Source organism: Ptychodera flava, chromosome 17, assembly GCF_041260155.1.
Source record: "Ptychodera flava strain L36383 chromosome 17, AS_Pfla_20210202, whole genome shotgun sequence".
Taxonomy (NCBI): Eukaryota; Metazoa; Hemichordata; class Enteropneusta; family Ptychoderidae; genus Ptychodera; species Ptychodera flava.
This window is the reverse complement of record NC_091944.1, coordinates 4,698,489-4,726,349: the sequence shown is the minus strand read 5'-3', so window position 1 is coordinate 4,726,349 and position 27,861 is coordinate 4,698,489. Positions and strand designations below refer to the sequence as shown.

Below are 27,861 nucleotides of genomic sequence, written 5' to 3'. Positions count from 1 at the left end.
GAATTGGCACATACCAAAGATCAACAATAAGTGTTGTTTCTATCTGTTCAGTGCAGGAAAATTATACGTTGATGTCATGACAATTTCTGCACAGTACAACCAGAAAAACAACAAGAAATATTTAAACTAGAAAAACAAGAATGACAAAAGTAAATAAGGTCTGAAACTTTAGGTACTGAAGGTCAACTTTAGCAACATGCATAGCAGAGAATCTTTCAACCATGGATGTACAAAAATAGACATCCATGGTTTCAGCAGGTCTGTTAATATGTCACAGTTCATAAACAATGACAGGAAATGACCAATTAGCTGTTTCAGTTACTGCTACCACTCCCAAACATAATAGGTACCCTGCATACAAATAGGTTAAAGGTCAAAATCCTCTTATTCAGATGTGTGGGCTGATTCAGTTACTGCAACCACTCCTGCACATTTGCAGGATTTCCCTTTTTCTTACCTCATTTGCACATTTTTGACACTGACGTGTTCATTTGAACAAATTCACATCTCAACCCCTGCATCTACCTGTACACCAAATACTGAGATGGTAGCTTTGGCGGTATGGGAGCCTTTGTGTGTGACGGACATACATCTGCACATACATACCCACATACATACATACAGACGCCAGCCACTCATTATATAAGCTCTTTTTGGTATTTATATATAAAACCAAATATGAGCTAAAATGACCAAAGTTACAGCTAATGGATCTTTGATTGCAGTCATTGTCAGAAATTACCGAAATCTGGTAGACAGCAGAAATTGAAGGACAAGTCACACACAGAGCCACTAGCATTTTAATGTTTTTAATCTGGGTTGTATAAAAAACAAGTCGCTTACAGTGTCTTGTTTAACTGACAATCTGCCAAAAACAATGTGTATTTGAATCAAACGACTAAATAAAAATAGTTTGCAAACCTCGTATATAAATTATTCAGAAAAGTCATTTTTTCATGGCCAAATGATCAGAAATGTAAATTCTATTCTTTAATTGTGGTGTGCCTCAGTGCATTAGGAGGTACGCCTAATTGATTCTTGATTGGGAGGGTCCTCAAAGTGAAAACTGGTGACTGTAGATTGCCAAAGGGGTATTTTCAAAAATAAGTTATTCGCACATTCTTCAGCAGATAATTTGATGCTACCTTTAACCCTTTCATCACAATGGTTTGACCCAAACCCATTGTTATCTGTGAAGATTGTGGACCTGTTCATGACGAATTGGGGTGAACAGGCTAATCCAGGATTTCAAGTCCCATTTCGTCTGAACTACTCATTGTGTATACACAGGACACCCATCTGTATCACTTGACACTTGATAGATTCCTCCTGACCATTGGTAAAGTCCCATTCTTTTGATCAGGGTGGATTACCCTAATTAGGGGAAAGTAGGGCATGAACGGGTTAGATACTCATGTTATCTTCCTGTCTCTATAGTATTCTATCCTATACAAAATTTTTACATTCAATCTTTCTGATGTTGAAATTATCAGAAGAATACCTGTGAAACAACAGTATGGAGGCTGACCACTTTTTTCCTGATAAGAACTTCAAGTTATGAACATCTGAGACGAAATTATTGATACATCTTCCGAACATTCAAAAATACATGCAATATTTGTTTAAATAAAAATTATCAATACTTTTCATGATCCTGGCAAACTAGTTTTTGCAGACTGAAAATATACAGACTATGGACCAAAGAACCTGGAATTCCCCCCCCCCCTTTCTGACTATTGGTTTTTACCATGTCGCTGAAAAAATGGGGTAAACAAAGGAGGAAATTCAAGAACAAAGAGGTGATCTGATATTGATCACAGGTCCATCACCCTCAGCAATTTTTTTTGCAATATAATACATCTGAAATATTTGTAATATACCATGAGCACCACTTTAACAAGAGGCTTCTCAAAGAAAATTACTTTTTTCTTTTTCAGATGAGTCAGCTGTAATGTCTGATAATATTGTTATTGTTTTTCTTCTGCCCTAACACTTGTCGAAATACAAAGTGCTGGAACTGCAATCACTGCATTGCATGCAACATGCAGTTTATCGTTGACGAATCAAGACTGGATTCAAGTTGTAAATACTGCAATGGACATGTAGATGGTACACACATTATGGCTGCATTGAAAAGTTGTAAACCATTTATTGTGGCATGGTTTTGAGAAGAGAACAAGAAAATATTCACCAAACTGGACAAAAATTATGGAAAAGACATCAATGGCTACAGCTAATAGAGATTTAAATTAATATGGCAATGGTACATAGAATGAGCAATAAGCTTAAGTAATATAATGAAATGGAAGCACTGGATGAAAATTTGACCAAATATCTTTTGAAAACCTGAGTTTCGATTGACAAACCTTACACATCTTGGTGATTCAGTACTCTTGAAAAAAGGGACAATTTTCATTCCAGTGGTTGTGTGACAGAGAAAATAAAAGTCTACTTGGCTTCTTCATCACAATCTTGCATGCATCAGAGTCAGAGGTGGCCCTGGGCCTGAATTGCTGGTTTCTTGGGGGAGGGTAGTCTGCTATTTTTGCCCTTTCAACCACAGTCCCTCCATCGTGGTCTCTGTGGAGGGACCGTGTTTCAACCAAATAAGGTCACAAATCCTGGTTCTTTAGAGGGTTTTTGCTCATGGAATGTGCACATACCACCTGTTGCTCACTGATTAATTGCATATCATGAATCTTCCTCCCTGCTGAAGTGACATAATGTACTCTACAATAGTGTTTTCATTCTTTTGAGCTTATCCACTGTAAATTAATTATGTTAAAAGCAAATATGTACATTAATTCAGGATTTCTGTATTCTGGATATAAAAAATATATAACACCAAATCTGTATATGTGATGCTGCTGTTTGACAAAATGAAACTTCAGTGTTTTAGATTGACTGAAATCAGTATGGAATTCACACTGTCATCTATGGGCTGACCTATGCGCCTGGATGGGACACCTTTGGTTATAGGATTTACCTACCTAATAAACAAATTCAAAGATTGGCATACCAATGACATATGACAATAACATGCAAAGAAATGGACCAATCACAGACAACCTTGCTGGAGAGCTGTGAGAAGGTACTTGTGTACTTTGTGAAATAAAACAACATATGGTAAATGAGACTCACACTGATACAGTGATTTGATCAAAATTTTACAACAAAATTATTGTTTTGCATTGTCAGTGTTGATTTTGTCTGATTACTAAATCTAGCATTTGATGTGCATTCGCCTGAAGTTCAGAATTTCTTCAAAGGAGATCTTTCTGTCTTTGCACAGACTTGGGTCGTCAGCCCGAGCTGTCTGCAGCTGGCAAATCAGGCTTTCCTTGCATTGTTCATCACATGGGCTGGTCACATGAAGTTTATTGAAATACCTGTGTGGGAAGAAAATTGGGCATTATTTCTCTGCAGCGTTCCAATCCGACCACCTTTTAAATGTTTTTTTTTGCATTTTTGTTGATCAATGCTTTACTTTGACCAACCAACTCACAGACACCAATCAATGGTTTTATTCTTTAACTTGCAGAAGCAATGTAACAATTTTTTTCTAACGGTTTGATCAAAATAGATAACATAGAGTCCAAGCATTTGGAAATACACAATTTCAGTTCAATTGGCATCATTGTAAACCACGTGCCCCTTTACAGCGACAGCTTGGTGCTACCCGCAAAGATTTTTGCGTAGGTCAGCGGAGCGGAAATCATGTTCTGGCTTGCGAGAATGTTCAATTGGTAAAAGCTCAGCGGGGAAAACCTAACAATGGTATCTAGGCTGTTCCATATATATTTACTTGTAATTCTGTCACCAACTGTCACATGCAATCAAAACACAAGAACTAAGATTATCGACAGCTGACAATTTTTCACAATATTCATTTTTATATACAGAGTATATGGATGGAAACTATAACAAAACAATAGCAACATACCAATTGTTTCATATCGTAGCCATGGTTTTGGTTTTTAACCAAAACTGCTCACATTTTAATTTGATAAAATCTTTACCAATTTGCTAAAAATACATCAAGCACTCACCTGTAAAAATTCTGAAACATTGTATCATTTTTCTTGAAATTTTCTATGACTTTTTGCCAGTCGCTTGGAAGCAGGGAAGTCATATTAAAGGCAGTCTGAAACAAATATATTTCATACTTGTATTCAACGAGTCATCTTGACATTTTTCCCATTTTTTAAAGCTTATTTGTAAGTCTGTAAACTATCATATTCATGTAGTGCAAAACGGTTCTTAAAGTTTTGAAGTTGGCAGACCAGCAGACATAAATAGAGGCATACTGAGAAATACTTTACACATGGTGAAGACTTGAGGGACGACTGTTCTGACCAATCATAAGGTACATTGTTTCAGCCAATCAGCTACATGTATCTCTTTCAATAAATGTTCCAGGAGAACAGTTTCAGATATCTCTTGCCACATGTTCACGTTTCATTTGATAAGTGGGAGCTAAAATCCTCTCAGAACCATGACTTTGAAGCCGTATCTTCCAAGCTTTACAGCTGCCATTGTTCATTGGTATAAACATAGCTGCTCATCACAGTGATTTCAAGCTTTTTTAATATACATGTTTGTTAAGAGATGATATTGCTAAACGGGAAGTTAGAGGACTGTGGGTGCACAATAGGGGGATTACTAATGTAGCAGCGATTTGCATACAATGGGCCGGAGTCTATGAATTCTCATAGCATCACTTTGACCATATGACAAATTTGAATAATCATGGTGGGCACTTTCTTGACATATGCAAAGAGGGGTCAAATGGTCGTACAGGGAATACATTTGAAACATGTGCATTCTCCAACATAAAGCGAAACATTTTTTCAATTTATTTTCGGCTCAAGTTTAGTTGCTACATATTCACAGACATCATATGCAAGATTCAATGACAATGAACACCTGAAACATGGCAAAATTATGGGATTCTGGGACAAAACATGGCATATCTGATCAGGAGCAAGGCTTTTTTACATTTGCATTATACATTTACAATAATGTGGCTTTTATAGGGGAAGCTCCTGTTTAAGAAACATTACAGGTAGACATACATTTGTAACTCTTGAGATTTGAAGACTACAAAAACAATTTTTGTGATATCTACCCATCAGCATTCTCAACAGCATGGAAAAGCCAAAGGGTAGCTAATTAACATAAAATTACATAATTTGCATATTCTCTTGTTGTCAAAAAACTTATTTCTGATGCTCCATTTTGTTTAAATATACAGATACCTGATGCCCAGGATTCCTTAGAGCGCCCTCTATGGCAACTTATTTTTCTAGAACCCTTTCTTGCTAAATTACAAACAGGATGATTTATGCACTGGATTCCACTTCTTTGAAGTAGGCTGTTTTGCTTTATCAACTGAGAGAAATGAGTAAAAAAGTGGTAAAATTTTTGGTTGTAAAAACAATTGTGTGCTTGCCTTGGCTGTGTATTCTCTGAACCACCTTGGTTTGTCAGTGAGGTTGACTTCTGTCAGGTTCAAGACATTTGTGTAGTGCTCCAAGACAACCTAACATGGATAGAAAAGAAAACGTCATGATGTGAGATACAGATAGGGATCTAAGATTGGAAAGGACTGAATGCTATGAGTACTACATAAAACAAATTTCAACAGAGTCCCTTGGGATAAACAATATGCAACGCCTCGAAACTTATAGCCAACCGGCCGACCAAAAACTTACTGTACTTATTGAAATATTTCTGAACAGCCAATCAGGTAGATGACAACTCTAGCATTAGACCGTTGCTGAAACTAATGACAATCTACAAATCAGATATGACCTTCCGTGCCATGGCACACTGAGAGAGACATTACATTGTTTGGAAATATTTTGATTGCTGAAACATGTTTTGTGTAAATATGATTATCTGGAGTTGACCCTGGAAGGTCACTGATAAGACACCAATTTCTTACTCACTGTTGAACTTTCAGAGTAGTTGCCATCAATGTCATACAACCTGTAACTTGGATTCAAAGACTGAAAAGGAGTGACACTGCCACTGATGTACGCAACACTGGTGGGTCTTGTCAGAGTCTCTTCATCGTAGAAAACTTCAAAATAGTCAATGTGTGCATGTCCGAAGAACTGGGCGGTGATTGTGCTCTCATACCTGTGAAGAGAAGACACAAAGTCCTGTTTGATCACCCTCCTATTCACTAATGGTTAGGTCCATCTCCTGAGGTTGGAACTATATCTTAGGGAATAGGGGTGTGAGGTTTGAACAGTTTGGGTGAAGGAACAAAAGTTACCTTGATTGCACTCAAAGTGAAACTAAGTATCCTTGGACACTTTCCACCCTATCAAAACATGTACAGGTCCTGTCACACAATGACAACTGTGAAGATGGGTCTAACTGCAACAGTGAAAGGGATTATACAGAAGGGAGAATATATTGTATGGTGCTTGCTTGTATGCAGACCCAATAATTAACATTATCCAAACACAAGAGTACTGTATGATTGGTTTTTGTTTCCTTTCATTCAAGCTTCACTTTTGTAACTTTACCTCGTCAAAGATAAAATATTTCATATTCATGATTTGCCTCATAACCTGGCAAATGTCATTTCCATGATATTTTAGAACTATACAGTAAAGCTGCAAACTATGGAGTTACTTAATTATTAACTATTTTTATTTTTCAGTTTGAACCTTGCTTATATGGAAAATATAGTTAATTCAAGGCCTTCAGATAAAATGTTGGCACGCTGTCCTTTGAAGGACACTAATGATTATATTTAGAATGCGCCTCAGGGACAGACATTCACACACTAACTTTTACAATTCTTTTCTGATAAACTGTTATAAGGGTTCATTTTAAAGCTGTTGGAATAGGAAAACTATATTGCCCTTGTTTTTCGAAATTCAAAAAGTTATTTTTTCACCACAGAGTTAACACAGTTATGGTGGCCATTTTGAATTTCAAATATCGGTAAAATTGTTTCTCTCATTAAAAAATTTTGCAAGGTTACCCCTGATTTTTATTTTTTATTTGGCAATAGAATGGTTGAAAGTTCCTTTGAGGAAAATTTTGAACAAAAGTCTTCCACTTTTCAGGCGCATATACTACTGTACCTTAATGATTTAATATGTCCTTGATAGATTTCAGGCTACTTCAATACATGTACATTTGTTGCATAATGGCTGTTGATGGTGTCAGACAAAAACCTGTTTATCCTCTTTCATCAGTCTTTCAGTATCACACATCTGTTTCTGTCTGTATCCACAAATTAAATCAATGCAAACTTGGAAATTTCTGAGATCAGTCACCAGGAGGATACAAGTATTAATGCAATTTTCATTGAATTACTTTCTAATAGGAAACAGAGCTCTGCTGAAGCTGAAAGTTGTCTACCGATGCAAATGTAAAATGCTGATACCTGACTTGTATTAGAAGCAAATTGACCATACATTTGTATTTGTATCCACTGTACCAGTACTCGGACAGCACAATCAAAAACACATGAAATCGCCTGAAAGTTAAATGTTGTTATGTGTTCTCCTGTCCATAATCTTTACAGAGTTGGTAAAGCTTTTCTGGACTGAGATTTGATAGCAAAGAGGAGGATCCATTAGATGTACCCGGTAGAACTATGAGGGCTGGATCTGGTCTGCAAAGATTTTGTTATACATCTTGTACATGTTCAAGTGAACGTGGTACAAAACTAATGTACCCCTTTTCCTGCCAAGTCGATGAAAATCCGCTTGAAATTCGGTGTAGCTAGAATCTGAGCAGCCACGGCTGTTATCCTGCCAAGGCGGTGGAAATCGGGCTACTTTTTGGTACCCCCTTTCCTGCCTAGTCGACGGAACTACGTGTAGCAAACCCTTGCTCGCGCTAGGGGTCGTTCGAGGACAGGTTTTGGGCGAGGAACGGCGTTTGCTCTCGAAATGGGTTCACAGAGAGTCCAACGACAGGAAAGGTGCGGAAGCTACCCAGCCAGTCCCCCACCCGGTGGGGGACTGGTTTTTTGGGGGGGGACGAGTAGCGTACTTGGCAGGTTAGCACGTTGACGTATTCTGGCGGAGTTTGGGTTAACTTGGCTCTGAGGCACTACATAGATTGCGGCCGAAATTGACCGTCTCGGCAACGCTAATCTGTAAGGCAACCGCCTAAGACCGCCTCAGCTGGCGGTGCAATTTTTTGCCAATGGTGCGAGACGAAAATCACAGACTTGGTCCTGATTGACGGGAAGTGCGGACGGATTTGACGGACTCGGCTTTCTGTAAGGCAACCGCCTAAGACCGCCTCAGCTGGCGGTGCAATTTTTTGCCAATGGTGCGAGACGAAAATCACGGACTTGGTCCTGATTGACGGGAAGTGCGGACGGATTTGACGGACTCGGCTTGATTAGTCCCTGACATGGAACTGATCCGAACGGACTTGAGCGACATTTGTGAAGGGTAACCACCGCTTTTAACCGACTTGTTACCTTCTCGAAAAGACTACCCACTCAGATGTCGGACGTTGTCGGCTGCACTTGGCTCTAGACGTTCAAGCCGTGCAACGAAACACACCGCCTCAGCCTTGCCATTCAGGAACATGGCCTCAAAATTTGATACCATTGTTCACCGACTTGGCGGCTGCGGTTAGGTGCGTGAACCGTTGTTCACCGACTTGTTACGCCTATGTTTCCCTGTGAAGTTCGGCTAACGGCCGAGTCTAACGGGAGTTGGCAGACCTGTGTTTGGTTTATACCGTAGTATGACCGACTCAGGTAGAGGTACCTGTCGGTATATTCCAGTTTTACGCACTCGGGCGTCAATGACGGGTCGTCATCACCGCTGATGACGTAGACGTGCGGGCCACGTTGTTTGAAGGAGCCTTGTTTGCCCAACGGACGAGGCCGAGACAGCCGTTGACAATTTTGGCATCCTTCATCTTTGACCGCCTTAGTTGGGTAAGCCGCTCGGCAGGCGACGGTTATGACCTAAACAAGCCGCTGAAGCACTGTTCGTTGCCGTACAAGAACGAGACGGCCAGTCCATTACTGCTTAATGGGCGATCTGTCGGGTTGGCTTGTCACCGACTTGGATGACAATACGCCCTGCGCAGGCGTACTTAGAAGGGACATGAGGTTAAAGATACGGGTTTCCCACCCGTACTAAACATGGGCTTGGGCCAACGTCCTTGGGTGGCAGGTGCGCATGCCACGTACCCAGCTGGACGGAATGTCAAGTTGAGATGCTAATGACATTGACTATGTTATGCTAAGTGCTCGAGGGATTTGCATCGCAAATGAGTATTATTAGCATATCAAATGGTGCGGACAGGCAATTTACATGACGGGTAGGAATGTCAGCGCCGGTTGGTGGACTGATTGCCGTAGGTCCATTATAATAACAGGTGGATGCATATATTAACACCCCTGCGTCCAATCATGTCCAGGGCTTTGTTTCCCTGTGGCTTTAAAAGGGAGGGACCTGCTAGTCTGTCGACACTGTTCCAGACATGAGCTTGACGGACCGCAAAAGTTTTCTGAAGGCGAGCAGACGACTGAAGCTCAAAGATGCAGAGTCTCCGGGCGGTAGTGGTAGCGATCGTTGTGATGTCCCTAGTAAACGTTCTAAGAAGTCGGGCAAGAAACGCTCCCGTAAGGCGAAGCCATCTCCGGCTGAAAACCCAGTGGTAAGCGTAAACGTAAGAGCGATCGTTCTGCCGATGAGGATGATGACGGGTCACCGGTCGCCAGTGGTTCTCACCCGGCTGCTCCGGGAGAGACTACTTCACCTGCAGAGACTACATCTGCTCTTGTGGGAGATACTTCACCTGCACAGACTACGTCTGCTGCTGCTAGTGAGACAGTGAGTAACGAGACGGCTGATGCCATTGGTTCTCCCCCGGCTGCTCCGGGAGAGACACCACCTGTTGCTACTATGAGCCCTCATCCTGCGTCAGGAGAGGTTCCTGTGCCCAGTGCGAAAGAGCTTGAGTCCTCGTCATCAGCAGAGGCTGCCGAGCCCGCTCCTGCCATAGTTTCGTGTGCTGCGATGTCCCCGCCGAAAAAGATAGTGCGGAGGGTTCGTTATCAGGATAGCCCACTGATTTTGAGCCAGATATGATCCTTGATGCCGCTACGGGCGAGTTCAGGCCCAGACGCCCAGACGACGGTGATATCACCGCTGAGTCCGACTCGGAGGTTGACGAGGATGCGGCAGAGGACGATGACTTTTATGACAGGCAGTATGAGGTGAGGCAAGCTCTGACGACGATGATGACGTGCTGCTGTGTTGGCGGAGGACGACACCCCTCCTGTCTGGCGTATGTCGGAGACTACCGATGCTAATATATTTGAGGAGACCGATTTTGACCATGAGAGAGGACCGACTTTCACCTTGCCCAGCCACTCCCGTGAGCTCGATTACTTTTTTAAGTTTATTCCAGCTACACTGATCAGATTGGCCAAGGAGGAGACTAATAAATACACCAAATTCCCCAGCGATATATCGCTAGGAAAATAGATAAATACTGGCGTAACGCTGACTACCGAGAGGTGCAGGCGTTCATTGGCGTCTTAGTCTGTATGGGTGTCGACCGTAAATCATCAGTGGAGGATTATTGGTCTAGCGATCCCTTTCTGAGAAACCAGGGTATTTCTACTGTGATTACCCGCAGTCGCTTTCAGCAGCTTATGCGATACTTTCATCTGGCAGACCCAGAGAACGATCCACGTCGTGATCCTGATGAGGCACGCCGCCGACGTCGGTGTCAGGAGGATCCCCTGTATAAAATCAATCCATGGATGGAGCCCATAGTTGACCGGTGCGTAAATAATTATAAGATGGGTAGAGAGATCTCCATCGACGAGGGCATGGTGCGATTTAAGGGCCGTTCTAAATTTAAGCAGAGATTACCGCATAAGCCTGATCGAGACGGTTTCAAGATATGGCAGCTGTGCGACTCCACCACTGCATACATCGCTAACTTTGCACCGTACCTAGGTGTGAAATTTCGGGATCGGACTGATGGGAGACGGCAGGAGTGAGGTGTGGTGAAAAGAATTACGATGGAGCTGGTCCAGCCATTCTGTGGATATAATCACAGCCTATTCTGTGATAGCCTGTTTAGCACGGTCGTTACTGCTAGAGAGCTGATGGAGACCGGGATCTACATGGTCGGGAGTTTTAACCGCCGTAATCGTCGCACCATGCCCCCTCAATTAATTCCGCCGGGTAAGAGGAAGCGCCTTCCTCTGTCTGTTGGGGATATGAAAGCCACGACCAGAACGGACTCTCGTCTGAACATCACTGCTTATCAGGATAGTAACGCTCAGGTGCTGATCTTGAATACGGTCTATCCACCCTTGGAGTGCGTGCCAGTGGGGGAGGGAGACGAGCGGCGACAAGTGCCTCTGTCGCTGTATAATTATCGCCGGTACATGGGAGGCGTCGACCGAGCCAACCAGAAGCGCAAGTACTTTCACACTGGGCGCAAGAACCACAGATGGTGGACATATCTGGCATGTTACCTGATTGATGTTGCCCTGGTAAATGCATATATATGCTTCAAGCATGTACACCCTGATAGTAAGCTGACCCATAAGATGTTTCATCTGCGTGTCGGGAAACAACTCATTGGCGGTTATTGTGGGCGATCGCAGCCCAGTGTGAGAGAGGTCGAGGCCACCGTTTCTCTTGCCTCGTACATCAATCCACAAAATCAGCCGATGCACGTTGTCAGCCGTTTGGAGGGGCGGCAGAAATGCTGTAAAGTATGCAGCAGAGAGGGTAAGACCACTGCGAGCGGACGACTGTCTGAGACGTCCAAAGGATGTAGTCTGTGCGGGGTTCATCTTCACGAGGGCGAGTGTTTTGCGGCTTTTCATCATCGCATGATGCTACGAGGTAAGAGGAGCATTGGCGTGCAGACCTCTACTCACACAGCCCCGACGACACCCATCAGCAAGAGAACCCGACGTAAATAACGGACAGGGGACAGCTTCGCCTAACAGTGGCTTGACTGTATTCTGAACACGGACCATGATCACATTTTGAGCACGGTTGTGCCGTTTGTTTGTGCTTTACGATCCCGCTGATTGTAAATTGAAACACGGATTATTTTGTACAATCCCCCGATTGTAATCTTTGTAACACGGACCATGCACTCGGACGTCGAGACAGACTCTGAGATTTATTATTCGGCATAATGTAAATTATTCCCGAATAAAATACTATCTATGGATCGCATATTTTCGTTTGTTTTGTTTAGACGGATTATTTTGTACAATTCCCCTATTATAATTTTTGAAACACGGATCTGCCACCCCGATTGTAATTTTTGAAACACGGACCATGCACTCGGACGTCGAGACAGACTCCGAGATTTATTGTTCGGCATAATGTAAATTATTCCCGAATAAAATACTATCTATGGATCGCATATTTTCGTTTCTTTGTTTTTACCCCCACTTTCGTTTTTGGCAGATCCGTAAGGACGCTATAGTAATGGATGAACGTGCGTTGTATCACGTGGGAGGGGCACAGCCCAACGGAGGCTGTGCTCGTGCGACGTAGACGTTGTACCAACCATCTGTCGTTGGGGTTAGTGCATAGAGCAGTTGCACTGTCCAGAGCTAAGGTGGTACAAAACTGCACCTTAGTAACAACTGCACAACTAACCTGTTAGGAAACGGTAACACTAACGAGCTAAGTGTTCACTGAACTGGCCAAACTACGTACACGCCTTCCTTCAATGGCGGAACTATGTCGTTGACACTACGTCAAAGCAGACTGCACTGTGCGACTCTTCCAAGTCGTTCAAAGTACGTGGCCAAGTGACACAACCCAGGGGAAACAGGACAGGTTTGAGGGTGCTCCCGCACCCATAGCACTAACCCCTGGGTCTTCTACTAACCCACGAGAGAGGTGACGTTTCCCCGGTGTGGCCGTGCGTGCCGGCGAACGAGCTTTACTTCCGCGAAAGTAAGCTAGAAAAGGGCATAAAAGTGCACGTCCCCCGGGGCAAACAACGCCCGTGACCTCGTCATTTTCTGGACACAACCTCATCAGCGGTGCCCCTCTATACGGGCATGCAAAAATTTTTGAAGTCTAACACGTATATGGTCGGTAATCGTACCCCGAAAATGCGGTATTTTCCCGCCAAATGCCTGGCAGGAAAGCGTGCAGGAGAGCCTATCTTCTGTAGACACGGAAAAGGGGGCCGTTTTGACCGACTTGGCAGGATAACGGACAGGGGCGCTCGGCAGGAAAAGGGTTAAAGTTTCAAAAAAAAGCATTGTCCATTGTATAAAAATGCCCTTACAGCTTGGTTTTATAGTGAAGAAAGCCATAATATAACCAATTTCAAATCTCTGATGGAGTTGTTAATAACAAAGACTTAAAGATGACAACCTCTAGGTACACAATTCATACAATTCCTGAGAAGCACATGGAACATCCAACTAAGCTAATATAGGCAATTTTACTGAAAGCATACATGTGAATTCCTACCTGTCAACTATTTTATAATAATTCCATCCAAAGGCTTTCATACAACTACTTGGATGATTGTGACCAATGATATGGACTTTCTCTTTGTTGGTTTCCGCCATCTGCAAGACATTGATCAGCCATTCAAGTTCACCGGTTGGGTCAGTGGCATTCAGCAACAGCCAATAGTTGCCGCTGTTACACATGTTCATATTGAGAGAGACAAGTCGAAGTCCTGGCTGCAGTTGAACTGTGTAGTAACCACCTCTGTCACAAAAAATAAAAGACAAGAAAAATGAAACTTTCATGGCCAGGGAAGAGGGATACTTGGATAATGGACAGCCATATTGCAAATACATGTTAACCTAGAGGGTATTTTTCTGTTAAGGCACACCGGTACGTATACTAGAGAGGTGAAAGGAATATTTGCAGTATCACTCAGTCTCAAAATAGTGTGTGCTTATCACCATGGTATTTTCCCTTACATTTCATGTTTGTCAGTCAATATTGATGTGCACAGCATCATTAAAAGAGTTCTTGAGTCAATAGGGCAGTGAAATGTATCATGTTCATGTAAAGTACAGCAAGGATATCATAAAGAAAGAAAATATTAATGTGGCATCATAGCTGCAAACAATAGAACGCGCACTCTACGACGTGCACACCCACTGTACAGGACCGTGCTCACTGTAAAAATTATACCGTGGTTTGATGGAAACCTATCTTCATACAATTTATTGTCAGAGCTTTAAGCATGAACGCGGACATTGTTAGTAATGATTGAATGATGATTACATTATCTTAGGGTTGTAAGTTTTAAATGTTTGCATGTCGATATATTTACAAAGTATTTAAAAATCACGACAAAATAATTTGAAAAGAACATATTTCTCATCAAATTGTGATTTTTCCCATTTCACATACTGTATGGGGAGGGGTGATGTTATGCGATGTAGCATTGTAAATAGGCTGGTGACCCCATATTTTTATTTGATGCATATAGTGTTGCAATATCTGAACAATAATTTATGTGAAAATAAACAAAATTGTTGGATTGGAAATCCAAATAATTAAATGTTGTTCACATGTAAGAGAAAAATGACGAAAAGGTTAGGTAAAAAATTTAGTGGCTCGATGAGCCTTAAATTACTGGTCACACAACACATGAATTCAGAAAGAAACAACTGCATAGAAAATGTTCCAGAATATCAAGGGAAGCTAAATGAAAGAAAGAAATACCTTATAGTATTTTAAATCAATAAATATGAGTAATATGACATTTAACACTAGAGTATGTTTCTCACCTTTTAATAGTAGGTATGGTGTCTGGCGGCAGCCAACCAGTTTTGTTGACCCACTGATAGACAAAGGCATCATACAACCAGGAAATTGACAGATCTCCAGTAACGTACTCTGGGGGAAAACTGGGCAAGAAATATATATCTAGTGAATTGATATGCCATACGCTATGCTGGGCAATATCTAACACTTTCCATGTAGCTTTGCACAATACTACATGTACATGCATATGTAATATATAAAGTAACACCACAACATACACTAAGGGCAGGCAGGTTTCTCCTTACCTGTTTACAGGAGCACTTTCATGATTTCCCACTGCTGGGTACACCTTCATTCCGGGATAATACTTTAGGAACATGTCCGTGATATCTTCCAGCACAGTGAGTTGATCTGTCCTGGATTGGTTCCACACATCATGAGCCGGTAAGTCTCCCGTCATCAAGATATAATCAAACTGTGTTTAAAGACAAAATCTTTGTTATTTTTCCTTGGCACACCTGTTGTACCATTAAAATGTGGGGGAAAAAATAACCTTTAGTCCATAATTCCTAAAGCTCTTACACAGGCAAATTTAGAAAAATTATTTATCCAAATTTGCTTTCTTATTGCTTGATGAAGCACTTTTTTCCAGACTTCAAATTTATTTATATATTTATTTATTTATTCATTCATTCATCTTTTTATTGATTTATTCATTTATCTATCTCAACTTTAACTTGATAACATTATAGGTGTAATTCCTGTTTTCATGTAGGTAAAATAAACAAAAAAACAAATACGCAATTAAAGAAAACCCAGAAAGATAGCAGGACAAGACAAGAAAACTTGGTCAAACTAGCAGACAAGTAAACATAATACAGAAAGTCTTTACACAATTTCTTAAAAACAGTCAAAGACTTCAAATCCCTGATGGTTTTTGGGAGATGTTGTATTCATCAACACTTGCTACAGACAAAGTGTTTTAATAAAGTGGTGTGCATGCTCTAGGAACTTTCAAGAGGTTTGGTTGGAGAAACCAATGATTCAGAGGAGATGTAGGAATGGAATATAGTACAACGGTTGAAGTATGAGTTGCTCATACGCATGAGTCAGGCAGCTGAAATGAAGTTTCAAATTAACCGGTAACCGATAAAGTTGTGCATACATTTCATAAATCTGATAAGTGGAAAGTGGTGTAATAGTGTGACAAACAAGTCTTGCTGCACATTTCTGTAGACACTCCTAGGCATACAGATTGTTATCAGTAGATTCCCTGGCACACACTTCAACATGGAAGTTCTGAAGATTACACGTGTTATCCTGGATAACATACATGTAGTCAGTAAACTGCCACTGTGTGGGCATGTTAATTGAAGAGGTCCTTAGCCACCAACATACTCTGTCTGTTCATCAATTTTATTCCCTGGCTCATTAATTGAAAAGTCAACTAGGTAATATGTAGGGTAATCTGTTGCTTACTTTTTCTGATGTCCGGAGATGCTGAAACAAACTGTCAAGCAGAATTTTTGGTGCGTCACAATTTCTGTAATCCCCGTATTTCCCTGCTCCCTGCACTGATGGACCTGTCGAACAAATATGGTCAAAATGAGTACAAGTTCATCAAATTTTAAAAGAAAATCATTACACAAAGGGTGAATGGCAATACTTATGAGAAATCTAAGAGAGAGAGAGAGAGAGAGAATGAGAGTCAGTACGCTGTCATTTCATTAAAAATGATTGGCATTACTTCATACAGCGCCCATGTAAACGCTCATTTTTTATTTTTTTTATTGTATTCCTCATCCAACAGGAGAACCCAATTACAGGATGAGGTACCATAATGCACTACCCAATGGAGCAATGGGGAGTAAAGTACCTTCCTCAGGGGCACAGCAACATGCTGGAGTCTCAAACTCACCATCCTCTGATGAGTCCAGTACCACTGCCCCTCTCTCTCTATCATATGCTTAGATTTGACAAGTCATCGTTGATGACACAGTCCCCACTTGTTAATAATGGGTACTTTGATTACATGTCCTCAGAGACGATAGAGTCCTCTTCATTAATTAGGTCTGTGATAAAAATACTTTGATACAGATGGCGCTCAATGGCCAAGAATGAGTTCCATGGTGATGAAAACATAAAACCAATGTAGGCCACCATCCTAAAGTTCACAAAATGAGTCAACTAGGAATTAATCAACAGGATGTTGCAAAACATTTTTGCATACAATTCTAACACTTAACAGATTATCACTGGTACCATATTTCATAAAGTGTGATGCAGTATTTATCAGTCCGGGTTATGTCCATATAGAGGATAGTAGGGAAGAGCCAATGGCGTACCGTATATGTAATGAAATTAAGGCAAGAACCAATCACGTACTGTATATGTAACAAGGGTCAAAGGTTACGTTGGTTCACTTTGTTCAGATCACTACCAACGCGTGGATTTGACCGGACAGATCCACCGATCGAGTGAGACTGTTGGCTACCCGGAAGTATCTTAGCTCCAGTCGATTGGCGACGTTCTACCGTGTTAAAAATTGTAAGATTTCTTCAGGAATAGTTTTCTGAGTTTCTTTACCCTTGACCATATTCGACAAAGAGTTATTGGACGTTTTACGTTCTCTTTTCCAGCTTTTGGTTAACTTATCGGCGATTGATCCGGCGCGCGTTTTTCTGAGCGAAGGGTCAATCGTACCGGGCAACGCATGGTGATCGAAAAAATCGTGCTCCATCGTGCTCCGATGACCGACTAAAACAGTTGGACCATCTTTGCAAAGCTTGAAACATTCTCCATACTGCAGATGGCAAGGTTAAATTGAAATTTGACCAAAAATAGGCGATATTTGGCGACAAATAACTCACTGTAGATTTACGAGGGTCAAATGTTGATTTCTAGGAGCCGTACCCGGCCAGGAAATTCATCCAAATAAGTAATTTTCAATGTACTAACCACTTGTGTCGGTCATCATCTCGACCGTACTGAACATTGTGCGTAACGTCTATATCTAAAAACTACCCAGTGCTAAAAATAAAGGGCGAAATCAAGCCGAAAAGTTCCAAACTTGTTGCAATGTAGGAGCCAAGGATTGCATGGTTAATTATTCATGACGTTGGCGGCGGTAGGTTCGCTGATTGGTCAATCGTAATATCCTCTCTATGGACATAACCCGGACTGTTTACAACACTATGAGATCAACATCTGTATCAAGTTTCATCACATTTGACGTTGTATTAATTGTGGCTATATCACCCTAATTAGGAAAGTTCATTACTTATGCAATTACAAATTAATTAAAATGACACTGATAAATGTCTTTTCAATGTTAAAGCAATGTGAGCTTAACATCGGTTAACATCTGTATAAAGTTTCATGAATTTGATGCAGTACATATTTCTTGACATATCAGCCTACTTACGAAACTTCAATAATTGACATGTTACTGCTACATGACGTGAAACAAATTGACGAGCATATGTATGAAATAGGTCAATGTCAACTTTGAATGATACTGGTGGAAATATGTCTGAGTTATGGCTCTGTACATGAAAACATCGTAATAAAATGGCTGCCTAGCAACCATATTGGATCGTATCACATAAAAAATCGACGTACATATGTATGACATAGGTCAATGTCCTTGTACCAACTTTGAAAAATAGCGTCAATGACACTGTAGCTCCCATCCTGGACTATTTAGTGTTTGTTCTCTGGTCAGATATTTGAACATGTGTGAAAGGGATAAAGTGCATGAAGTGAAAATACTTAAATGAAATGTACTGGAGACAGTGAAATATGTTTAATGTAATTATTCAGAATATAAAATGGAAAAAAACAGAATTAGATATATCGAATACTGTGATACAACCATTAACTCAACAAGTCATTTACAATGACATAGTCCCCACTTGTAATAGGAGTATTAGTCTTGATGGGGCAGGAAAATGTGGTCATTAAGAAGTATCACTGGAGTGTATATGTTGAGATCTATGGGCACATACGTCTATGTCGTTGTTCCCAATTTGAAACACATGAGGCATGTCTACGTTATGGTTCTAAATCGGGAAAAAGATCAGACCTCTAGCAGTATTGGCCAGCCAAGAAATACATATGCGCATTATAAATGAGGTACAAGATGTGACATCTTAAGGTCTAATACACTATCAAAATTGGAGGGTATAGAACTTGTGGTTACTGAAATATGCATATATATGTATAATCAAGGTCAAAGGTCATCGAGGTCACATGACATTTTGAAAAAAAAAAATTATATTGCTAATTAATCCCTATATGCAAAAAATCAGATCTCTAGCTCTATTCGCTTGCCCAGAATTAGATGTGTACATAATTAATGAGGTAAAGCGTGTGTTTGTCATAAGGTCTCCCATCCTACTAAATACAAAGGACATAGCACTTGTGGTTACTTATTTATTGACATAAACATATATTTTAGGTAAAAGGTCATCGAGGTCACATGACATTTGGTCAAAAAATTTCTCTCCTATAGTTATCCCTATATACCAAAAATCAGACATCCAGCTCTATTGGCTCGCTCAGAATTAGATATGCGCATAATTATTGAGGTACATATGTGGCGTCATAAGGTGTCCCATCATACCAAACATGAAGGGTGTAGCACTTGTGGTTACCGAGTTATGGACAAATATGTATATTTGAGGTCAAAGGTCACCGAGGTCACGTGACATTTTGCTAAGTTATCCCTATATACCAAAAATCAGACCTCTAGCTCTATTGGCTCGCTCAAAATTAGATATGTGCATAATTAATGAGGTACAATATGTGGCGTCATAAGCTGTCCCATCATACCATACATGAAGGGTGTAGCACTTGTGGTTACTGAGTTATGGACAAATATGTATATTTGAGGTCAAAGGTCACCGAGGTCACGTGACATTTTGTCAAAAGAATTGTATTGCTAAGTTATCCCTATATACCAAAAATCAGACCTCTAGCTCTATTGGCTCGCTCAAAATTAGATATGCGCATAATTAATGAGATACAATATGTGGCGTCATAAGGTGTTCCATCATACCATATATGAAGGGTGTAGCACTTGTGGTTACTGAGTTATGGACAAATATGTATATTTGAGATCAAAGGTCATCAAGGTCACATGACATTTTGTCAAAATATCCGAGATATCTGCGTGAACGGATGGACTCACGGATGGACGAACAGACGGACATGACCCAATCTATAAGCTCACTGGACTTCATCCGTGGGGACTAAAAATTGTGTCACTGCATCCTTTTTGCAATATGAATACGATGAGAAACTAAATTTTTATTTTTCGTGGCCTTATACATGGGAGTCTATGGAGATCTGCCTTATACATGGGAGTCTATGGACGTGTAAACTAAAAATATGCAAATTTCACCACGATTTGCCCAAATTTGGGAAAGGTCACTCCTATGCACTTCCATACCAAGTTTCAAATCAATCGGACTTGTGGTTTCAGAGCAGGAGATTTTTTGACCAAAAATGGGAGAAAATTACAAAAAAATTCATGAAAAATAGCAAGTCCAAGATACTGACCCAAGATGTGCACAATCATTTCATGTCAGCCCAAGGTACTTACATGCTAATTTTTCATGTAATCTGCTCAGTGGATATTGAGTTTTTTCAATTTTGACTGTTTTTACATTTTTTCACTTAATTTGCATATTTTTGGCAATGACAACTTCATTTGAACAAAATCTCATCTACAGCCCATCATCCATGTACACACCAAATATCAAGATGAAATGTACAGCGGTTTTGGAGTTTTTGATGTTGACGGACAGACATACAGACATACAGACATACAGACATACAGACATACAGACGTACAGACATACAGACATACAGACATACATACATACAGACATTTCCCTAGCCTATAAGAATAGCTTCCATTGCCATATATACATATGGCTATGGGAGCTAATAAAATCAGTTGAGATATGCCTGAGTTATGCCTCTGTATATGAAAAAATCGTAACAAAATGACCACACAGCGGCCATATTGGATCGTATCACAAAACAAATTGATGTGCATATCTATGACATTGGTCAATGTCCTTGTACCAACTTTGAATAAAATCGGTTGAGATATGCCTGAGTTATGCCTCTGTATATGAAAAAATTGTAATAAAATGGCCGCCTAGCGGCCATATTGGATTGTATCACAAAACAAATCGACGTGCATATCTATGAAATTGGTCAATCTCCTTGTAGCAATGTTGAATAAAATCGGTTGAAACATGTCTGAGTTGTGGCTCTGTACATGAAAAAATCATAATAAAATGGCCGCCTGGCGGCCATATTGGATCGTATCACAAAAAGAATTGACGTGCATATCTATGACATTGGTCAGTGTCTTTGTACCAACTTTGAATAAAATCACTGAAACATGTCTGAGTTATGGCTCTGTACATGAAAAATCGTAATAAAATGGCCGCCTGGCGGCCATATTGGATCGTATCACAATGAAAATTGACGTACATATCTATGACATTGGTCAATGTCCTTGTACCAACTTTGAATAAAATTGGTTGAAACATGTCTGAGTTATGGCTCTGTACATGAAAAAAATCGTAATAAAATGGCCGCCTGGCGGCCATATTGGATCGTATCCCAAAACAAATCGACGTGCATCTGTATGACATATGAAGTAATCCTTGTACCAAGTTTGAATGAATCGCTTCTTGCATCTCTGAGATATCTGTGTGAACGGACGGACGCAAGCACACACGCACGTACGGACATGAACAAACCTATAAGTCCCCCGGACGGTGTCCGTGGGGACTAATAAAGCCAGCATGTACTATCATATGGATGTGCAACAGAATATATTTGAATATCAAAACTTGCAACTCTCACAAAGGTTTTTCCTTTGGCTGGATTATGCTGCTGTATCTTGGCCGCGGCTGTGGGCAAAAACAATCTGTCACAAGGCAATGCAGATTTCAAAATTATGCAACAGCCTGTTACATATTTATGTACATGTATGTACATGTATACGTATGTACACAGTTTGATCTGTGCTTCCAACTTTATAAACATATAATATTTTGGTATACCAGGAGATATGGGAAATATTCAGGCTATAGTTTTCATAACACAGAGTAGTTTAGAGGGATGGAGGAAAATGTAATCACGCCAAGGTAACTTTATATCTAGAACATAGAGCAAAAGAAATGTTTCTGAAGTTTGGAACATACACTGGTATTGACACAAAACTGCAGTAACTGATATTATTTCAAAGTTTAACAATGGTCTATATAGTAGGACCACTGTCTATGAATGTAAAATGGAAAAGTATGATCACATGACATGAAGTGGATGTGTTAATATTTGAAATAAAATTCACTCTATTTTGGATTTTGTATTCATGCTTCTCTTGCTTTGATAAACAAAAGACCCCTATGCAGTTTTAGATAGTGAAATGAGGTTGTTATTATTACCAGACAAACTCACAACTGAATCTATTCAAGAATTCAATCACCAATGATAGTTTGACCTTTAAAGCTCTCGTTCCCCTCTATGGGAAATATATAGATCTAATGACAGCCTTTAAAGAGATGAACTTTTTTTATTTTCTTCAGTAAGTTTGACCTAGCTTTCAAAAGATCAAACCATTTCTTGTGATACAATTGCTTACCTTGTGATACAATGTAGGCCACTCAGCAAGGTCAGAGGTTGTATGCCATACATTGTGAAAGGAGGGCAGTGGTAAATGGCTTGACTAAGCTAAGAATAGGAGTGTTGTCACAATGTAATAGACCTGGCCACTCAGTGGTCTGTGTACACAGTTATAAGCTTCATGCAAGGACAAGGCAGTGATTAGAATTAATAGATGGTGGGAGAAAACAATGTACGTCACAGCTAGAGTAGTGGGAAGACATAGTAGGCCATCACATTGCTCAATACTCAATGGTAGTAATTGCGCCAAGGGAACAGACATTTAGATTCTCAAATTTTCACAATTCTTTTCTGATCTGCGACTTGTGGGGCTCATTTTAAAGCTCTTAGTTTTTCAAACGTCAAAAATTTTGTCTTTCCTATGGAGAAATTCAAATGGCTGCCATATACTCACTCATGTTAACTCTACAGTAAAGACTAAGATGGTGAGAATTTGTCTTACTCCAAGCATGGTTACCGGGGTAGAGTAAACGTGCTCGAAGAGCTTTAAAATGAATCCCCACAAGTGGTAGATCAGAAAAGGATTGTAAAAAATAAAGTGCGAATACGAGTACATGTATCCACAGCGATTCATTAAAACAATTTCAGTACCTGGTTTTCCATCGTTGGCCCTGCAGCACATTGGTTCACCACATTCAGCATTGGAGCCAGGCTGGTAGTATCTGTCATAGTGGAAATCTGACAGCTGAAGCACTTTGGTGATGGGAGAACCGGGCTATGTAAGAAAGGAAATAAGCCAGGATGATTTTGTATGCTGAAAAACATAAAAGTAAAGTCTTGTGGAACACACACACAATATGTGATGGCCGCTTTCATTGTTTACACCAGCTTATTTACAGCTTGATTGTCAATAACTAGTAAATAATTATAATGGGAGACATGATATTGTATCATGAATGAATTTAGAAAGAGACACTTTGAGAAATCTATAACAATTTGAACATATTGATTGTTGAGAGTGAGCAGAACCAATCTCTTCCTATTCTTTGCTATCAATCATGTGACCAGGACAAGTGATCAACAGTATTGTTGTTACCAAGTGACGGGCAGAACAACATGTGGCACCAGATGCTGACAGATTGACAAGCCTTTTTTCACACCCTAGTCTACTCAACTTTCTTGATTTTTCACCCTTGTACAACTTCCTTGGGTACCCTCATAATGTCTTTCCAACTTCCCCATTCGATCAATTATTAGAGCTATACACGTAACATGTATCATGCATGATGACTGCTGAACATGACTTTTCATGGCATTGTCGACTGCACTGTAGGATTGCATTCTGCGCGCAGAATGCACACATTGCCCATCAGCTAGAAATTTGAAATATGCATGTGACATCATGTGATAGTAAAGAATAAGCAAACAATGTGACACTTTACTATTGTGTATTCAGCCCCTCACAACCATCAGCCACCCCTAAAAAATAATGGTACACCCCGCTGGGTACTTCTGTGGCAGCATACTTGATAAGGTCTGTTTTTTCTTCTCAATTCATATTACTGCATGTTTGTACACAATTTTATTTTTTCTAAAAAATTTCTTGAATTATAATTAACAAATCTTTCAAAAAAGCTTACTGATAACAAGGAGAGTAGAAATTGGGCTATAATTCCTCTTGTCATTTACAGTTTGTACATTGTACTTAATCCTTTAAGAGGGGCACAACTCAGACTTATGTAAGTCTATGGAAGTTAATAAGGTAGAGAAGAGGATGTGAAATTTCAGCTCTAGCATCATGAACTAATTTTGGAGTAAGGCTGCATTACCAGGAAATATTGATAATGTCAATATTACCAATAGTTCATCCAATTTCAAACTCTGTGTCAAGTTCAAAAACAGACGAAGGTGAAGATTCTATGCCAATGGAATGTAATCATTATAAAAAGTGGGATTAATCAAGAAGGGGATATATTTTTTGCAAAATTATCACCAATTTTAGCACAAAAGGTTGTTGGGATATCTTCTACAGTATTGGTTTTTCAACTTTCATTTCCCAATTGTGTCATATTTTATTTTACTTCTGTTTTGTAATCTATTTCCAACATTTAATTCAAAAAACTTGTTAATCTAAAATCTTGTTAACCAGTCAGTTTTTAAAGCCTATGAGCTGTTGACAGCTTTTCAGTTAAGGTGATTATCCTCCACGTTTGTGACTGGCAGCAGTAAGAATTATACCTAGGGTAGACAATTCACAGTACAGACTGTTTTCCTTTATAGAAATCCTATACAGAGACAGGAAAAGGGCCAACCAGAATTATAATCTTGAATGCTTGCAATGAAATATGAAAGTGCACCTGTGTGTGCCTTAGGTCTGAACATTAGCGTAAACACTTGGAAAACATGTACCAAAAAATATCAAAATTAATAATTTATTTAGGATGCTTGTGGAATCAGTTAAACACCAACTCACTTAGTACTGACCACATGTATAGTGTTTCTATATGATTTAACGATCGCTTCCCATTTTCTCAAAGAGGATGTACTGAAACCTTGACTAGACTTAGATATGTTGTATTGTACAGGGTAGGTGGACCTCCATCCATGGGAAATGGAGTACCCACAGTAAAAGACATCAGGAGAGCTAAAATGCTGTGTGATTAGAAATATACTGTTTCTATGCATCATTGTGACATAATAACCTTGTTTTACCAGGAGATTTTGCCTTATCTTGCCTACAGTGGGCAAACAAAGACAATTGGAGTGAAAATACGCCCCTTAAGTTGCAATGTACAATGATTGGGTTGCCATGACAGTACATGTATGAATATCATGTGACTGACCTTTGAAATGGTGACAATGTACAAACAGCAAGCTATCCTTACATGTATAAAATTGTAACAATTACACATCAAGTGGAAATCTGTCATGTAAAGTATGCAGCTGGGTTGTTTCTAAATTGAGCAAAAACTACAGTCGTGACTGTTTGTACACCATCAAATGGCGCAGGTAAATGGGTGGAAATTGAATTCAGTACCTGCAACTGTAAACCAGATATTTGCCTAAAACAAGCATATTACAGGAAAGGAAACATACTAAATTCAAGAAGCACATATAATTATTGTGATGTTTGAAATTCAAAGTAAATTTTCCTGGTTTCAGCTTTTCTCTTTGTTCATCATTATCTCACAATGCTTTGTCTCCCATTGGGGTTACACTTAACAATTACAAAACTGGATTCAGTTTTGATGAATTTGAAAAATTAACCATCTCCAGCAACTTTTCATTTCATTTGATGATTTATTTTGAGATATCAAAATAACACAAATTTTTGGTAGCCATTTTAACTTATAGCTCATATTTTTGAGACATCAATCGGTGAAAGGAATTTTTCATAAAATTTGACTTGGTAACAACATGATTAATCTAGGTCTAACTATATTGTGACAGAACAAAACATAAAAAGCATATAAAAAATGAAAAACTTAAAACTTGATGATATTTGTACCTTTGGAGGTTTTGGAGGCACCACTGGTGGCTTGGGAACATTTGGCAGTGTCAGATTCCAGAAGAAACGCGGATCGTACGAATGACCACATGAACTTCCAAACAATATTCCACAGGCTTCCTCAGGACTTAAGACAAGGTTATCAACAACGTAGAAAAATTCATCCTGGAAGTCAAAAAATACTCCACTATAATCACTGAATAACCAGAATATGTCCTGGTATGGTATTACTTCTCCAATTTCATAGGATGTTTGAGAAGTTGTTCATAAAACCATAGACAGTAGAGGGGGGACTACTGTCTATGATAAAACAAGGCTCCACTCGTGTGCTTGAAGATGCCTACAAGAAGTTAGATGCACAGGCAACGCCATAGTTGACAGCACTTTTAGTGTAGTACTACACTGAAAGCACTGTCAACTACGGCGGTGCCTGTGGTTACATGTACCTATTAGTAATCGTTGACAATTTTCTCAAGCGTCTATGGAAGGTAGTGCAACGCACCCTCCTCCCCCAAAATCAAATCTGTAATGGAATCAAAGTTACTAAATTCACGTAGTGCCACCTGTATTTATTTTCAATCTTGCCATCCTAATGAACTTTAATATTTTGTCATAGAGAGCAGCTTTAAAGATGTCAAAGGGACGGTTTTCATTTGCAAAAGACAATACTACAGTCTTTAAAAATTTTATAAGCAACTCACACAGCGCGTTAAAAATGAAATTTAAAGAAAGATGTTTTTAGTACACGTATTTTGTTTTACTTGATTTGCATTATGGAACTCGGAACAACTATAATCGTTACAGTTATATTCACATGGACAAATTTGATCTGAAAATAAATCAAGTGCTTTCCTCTTCCTCGAATAGCAGTATACAGTTCCAACGGACCTTTTTCTTCTGTAATTTTTTGAATTATTACTATTATTATTATTATGAGTTGTTGTTGTGTTGTTGTTGTTGTTGTTGTTGTTGTTGTTGTTGTTGTTAACGATAAGAATCGTCCATGATATGAAATAACGAGTTCAGGTAGCCTAAGATATTGACAGAGCTACGTAGGGACCATCATAGACTGTGACTAAACCCACCTTGAACTCTTCGACGATATACTTGCAGACTCGTTTGGACTCCATTTTGCCAACTTGGCAAATCTCTGTTGCTATGGAAATAATCTCATCCTCGGTGGCTTTCACGAGTAGCAGTCGCTGCAGAAGGCCGATGGCAAACTTGCAGATGCTACACTCGACGCTTGCGGTAATGGTTTTGATGTCCAGTCGGAAGTCAGACTGAAACTTGTCGTATTCCCGGAGTGCCATTTGCCTCAGCTCTTGAAAATATGAAGTCTCATTCTGGGTTGAAAACACAGGGACGCTTTGAGCTTGTTGCGCGAGCAAAAAGCAAATCAGCAGAAGATAGACGACCTTCATTACCATGCTTTGTAGGACTTTCCTGAGCTGGCTGAGGCCCATTCAGTACTGACAGAGTACGAGTCCTTCGCTACTTCAGCTAAACACTGTAATAGTATACGACTTGCCTAGTTGCCGGCCGGTGGAATGCACCACGTATGACCAAAATCGATCACACACGTGACCCTGCTTGTGCTGGTGGGCCTACGACGGTGTAGTGAACTACAAATCTCTTGAAACAGCTAAATACACGTCCAGCGCTTCCATGAGGACTGAATGCTTCTTTCGCGGCCACTCGCATGTGCACTGAACATGTAATGTTATTTCCTGAGCATAACATTCATCACGCCATGTCACCTGACATAAAACACGTGACAACAGGGGTCATGACCATACACTGCCACCAACGACAGCATATATTGCATTCAGGTAATCATACCGGGATCAGTGCAGTGTATTGCGTGCAGCGCAGTGCAATGCAGTACACGCACGTACGCACTATATTTCCCGGAACTGTCTACTTTGAAGTTATCCATGTTTGGAATCATCATCTGAAATA

At 40.0% G+C, this 27,861-nt stretch overlaps 1 protein-coding gene across 3 annotated transcripts; it reads right to left on the bottom strand.

Annotated features, from left to right (window-relative positions):
• Positions 1-793: 793 nt before the first annotated feature.
• Positions 794-27,661, bottom strand: LOC139115212 (sphingomyelin phosphodiesterase-like). 3 transcript variants are annotated; one of them, XR_011548077.1, is made up of 13 exons: positions 26,985-27,648; positions 25,900-26,064; positions 23,043-23,166; positions 16,221-16,324; positions 15,047-15,216; positions 14,765-14,884; positions 13,482-13,727; positions 5,952-6,144; positions 5,453-5,542; positions 4,050-4,144; positions 2,593-3,389; positions 1,708-2,550; positions 794-1,501 (listed from the first exon to the last, which is right to left on the bottom strand). XR_011548077.1 is itself a non-coding variant. In XM_070677163.1 (11 exons), exons 1-11 carry the CDS (start codon positions 27,363-27,365, stop codon positions 3,224-3,226), a joined length of 1,854 nt encoding a protein of 617 aa, XP_070533264.1. In that variant the 5' UTR covers positions 27,366-27,661; the 3' UTR covers positions 794-3,223. The 3 variants fall into 3 exon arrangements, 1 of the variants encoding a protein (XP_070533264.1); XR_011548076.1 differs by having other exon boundaries at positions 1,708-3,389; positions 26,985-27,621; XM_070677163.1 differs by having other exon boundaries at positions 794-3,389; positions 26,985-27,661.
• Between the last annotated feature and the right edge of the window lie 200 nt (positions 27,662-27,861).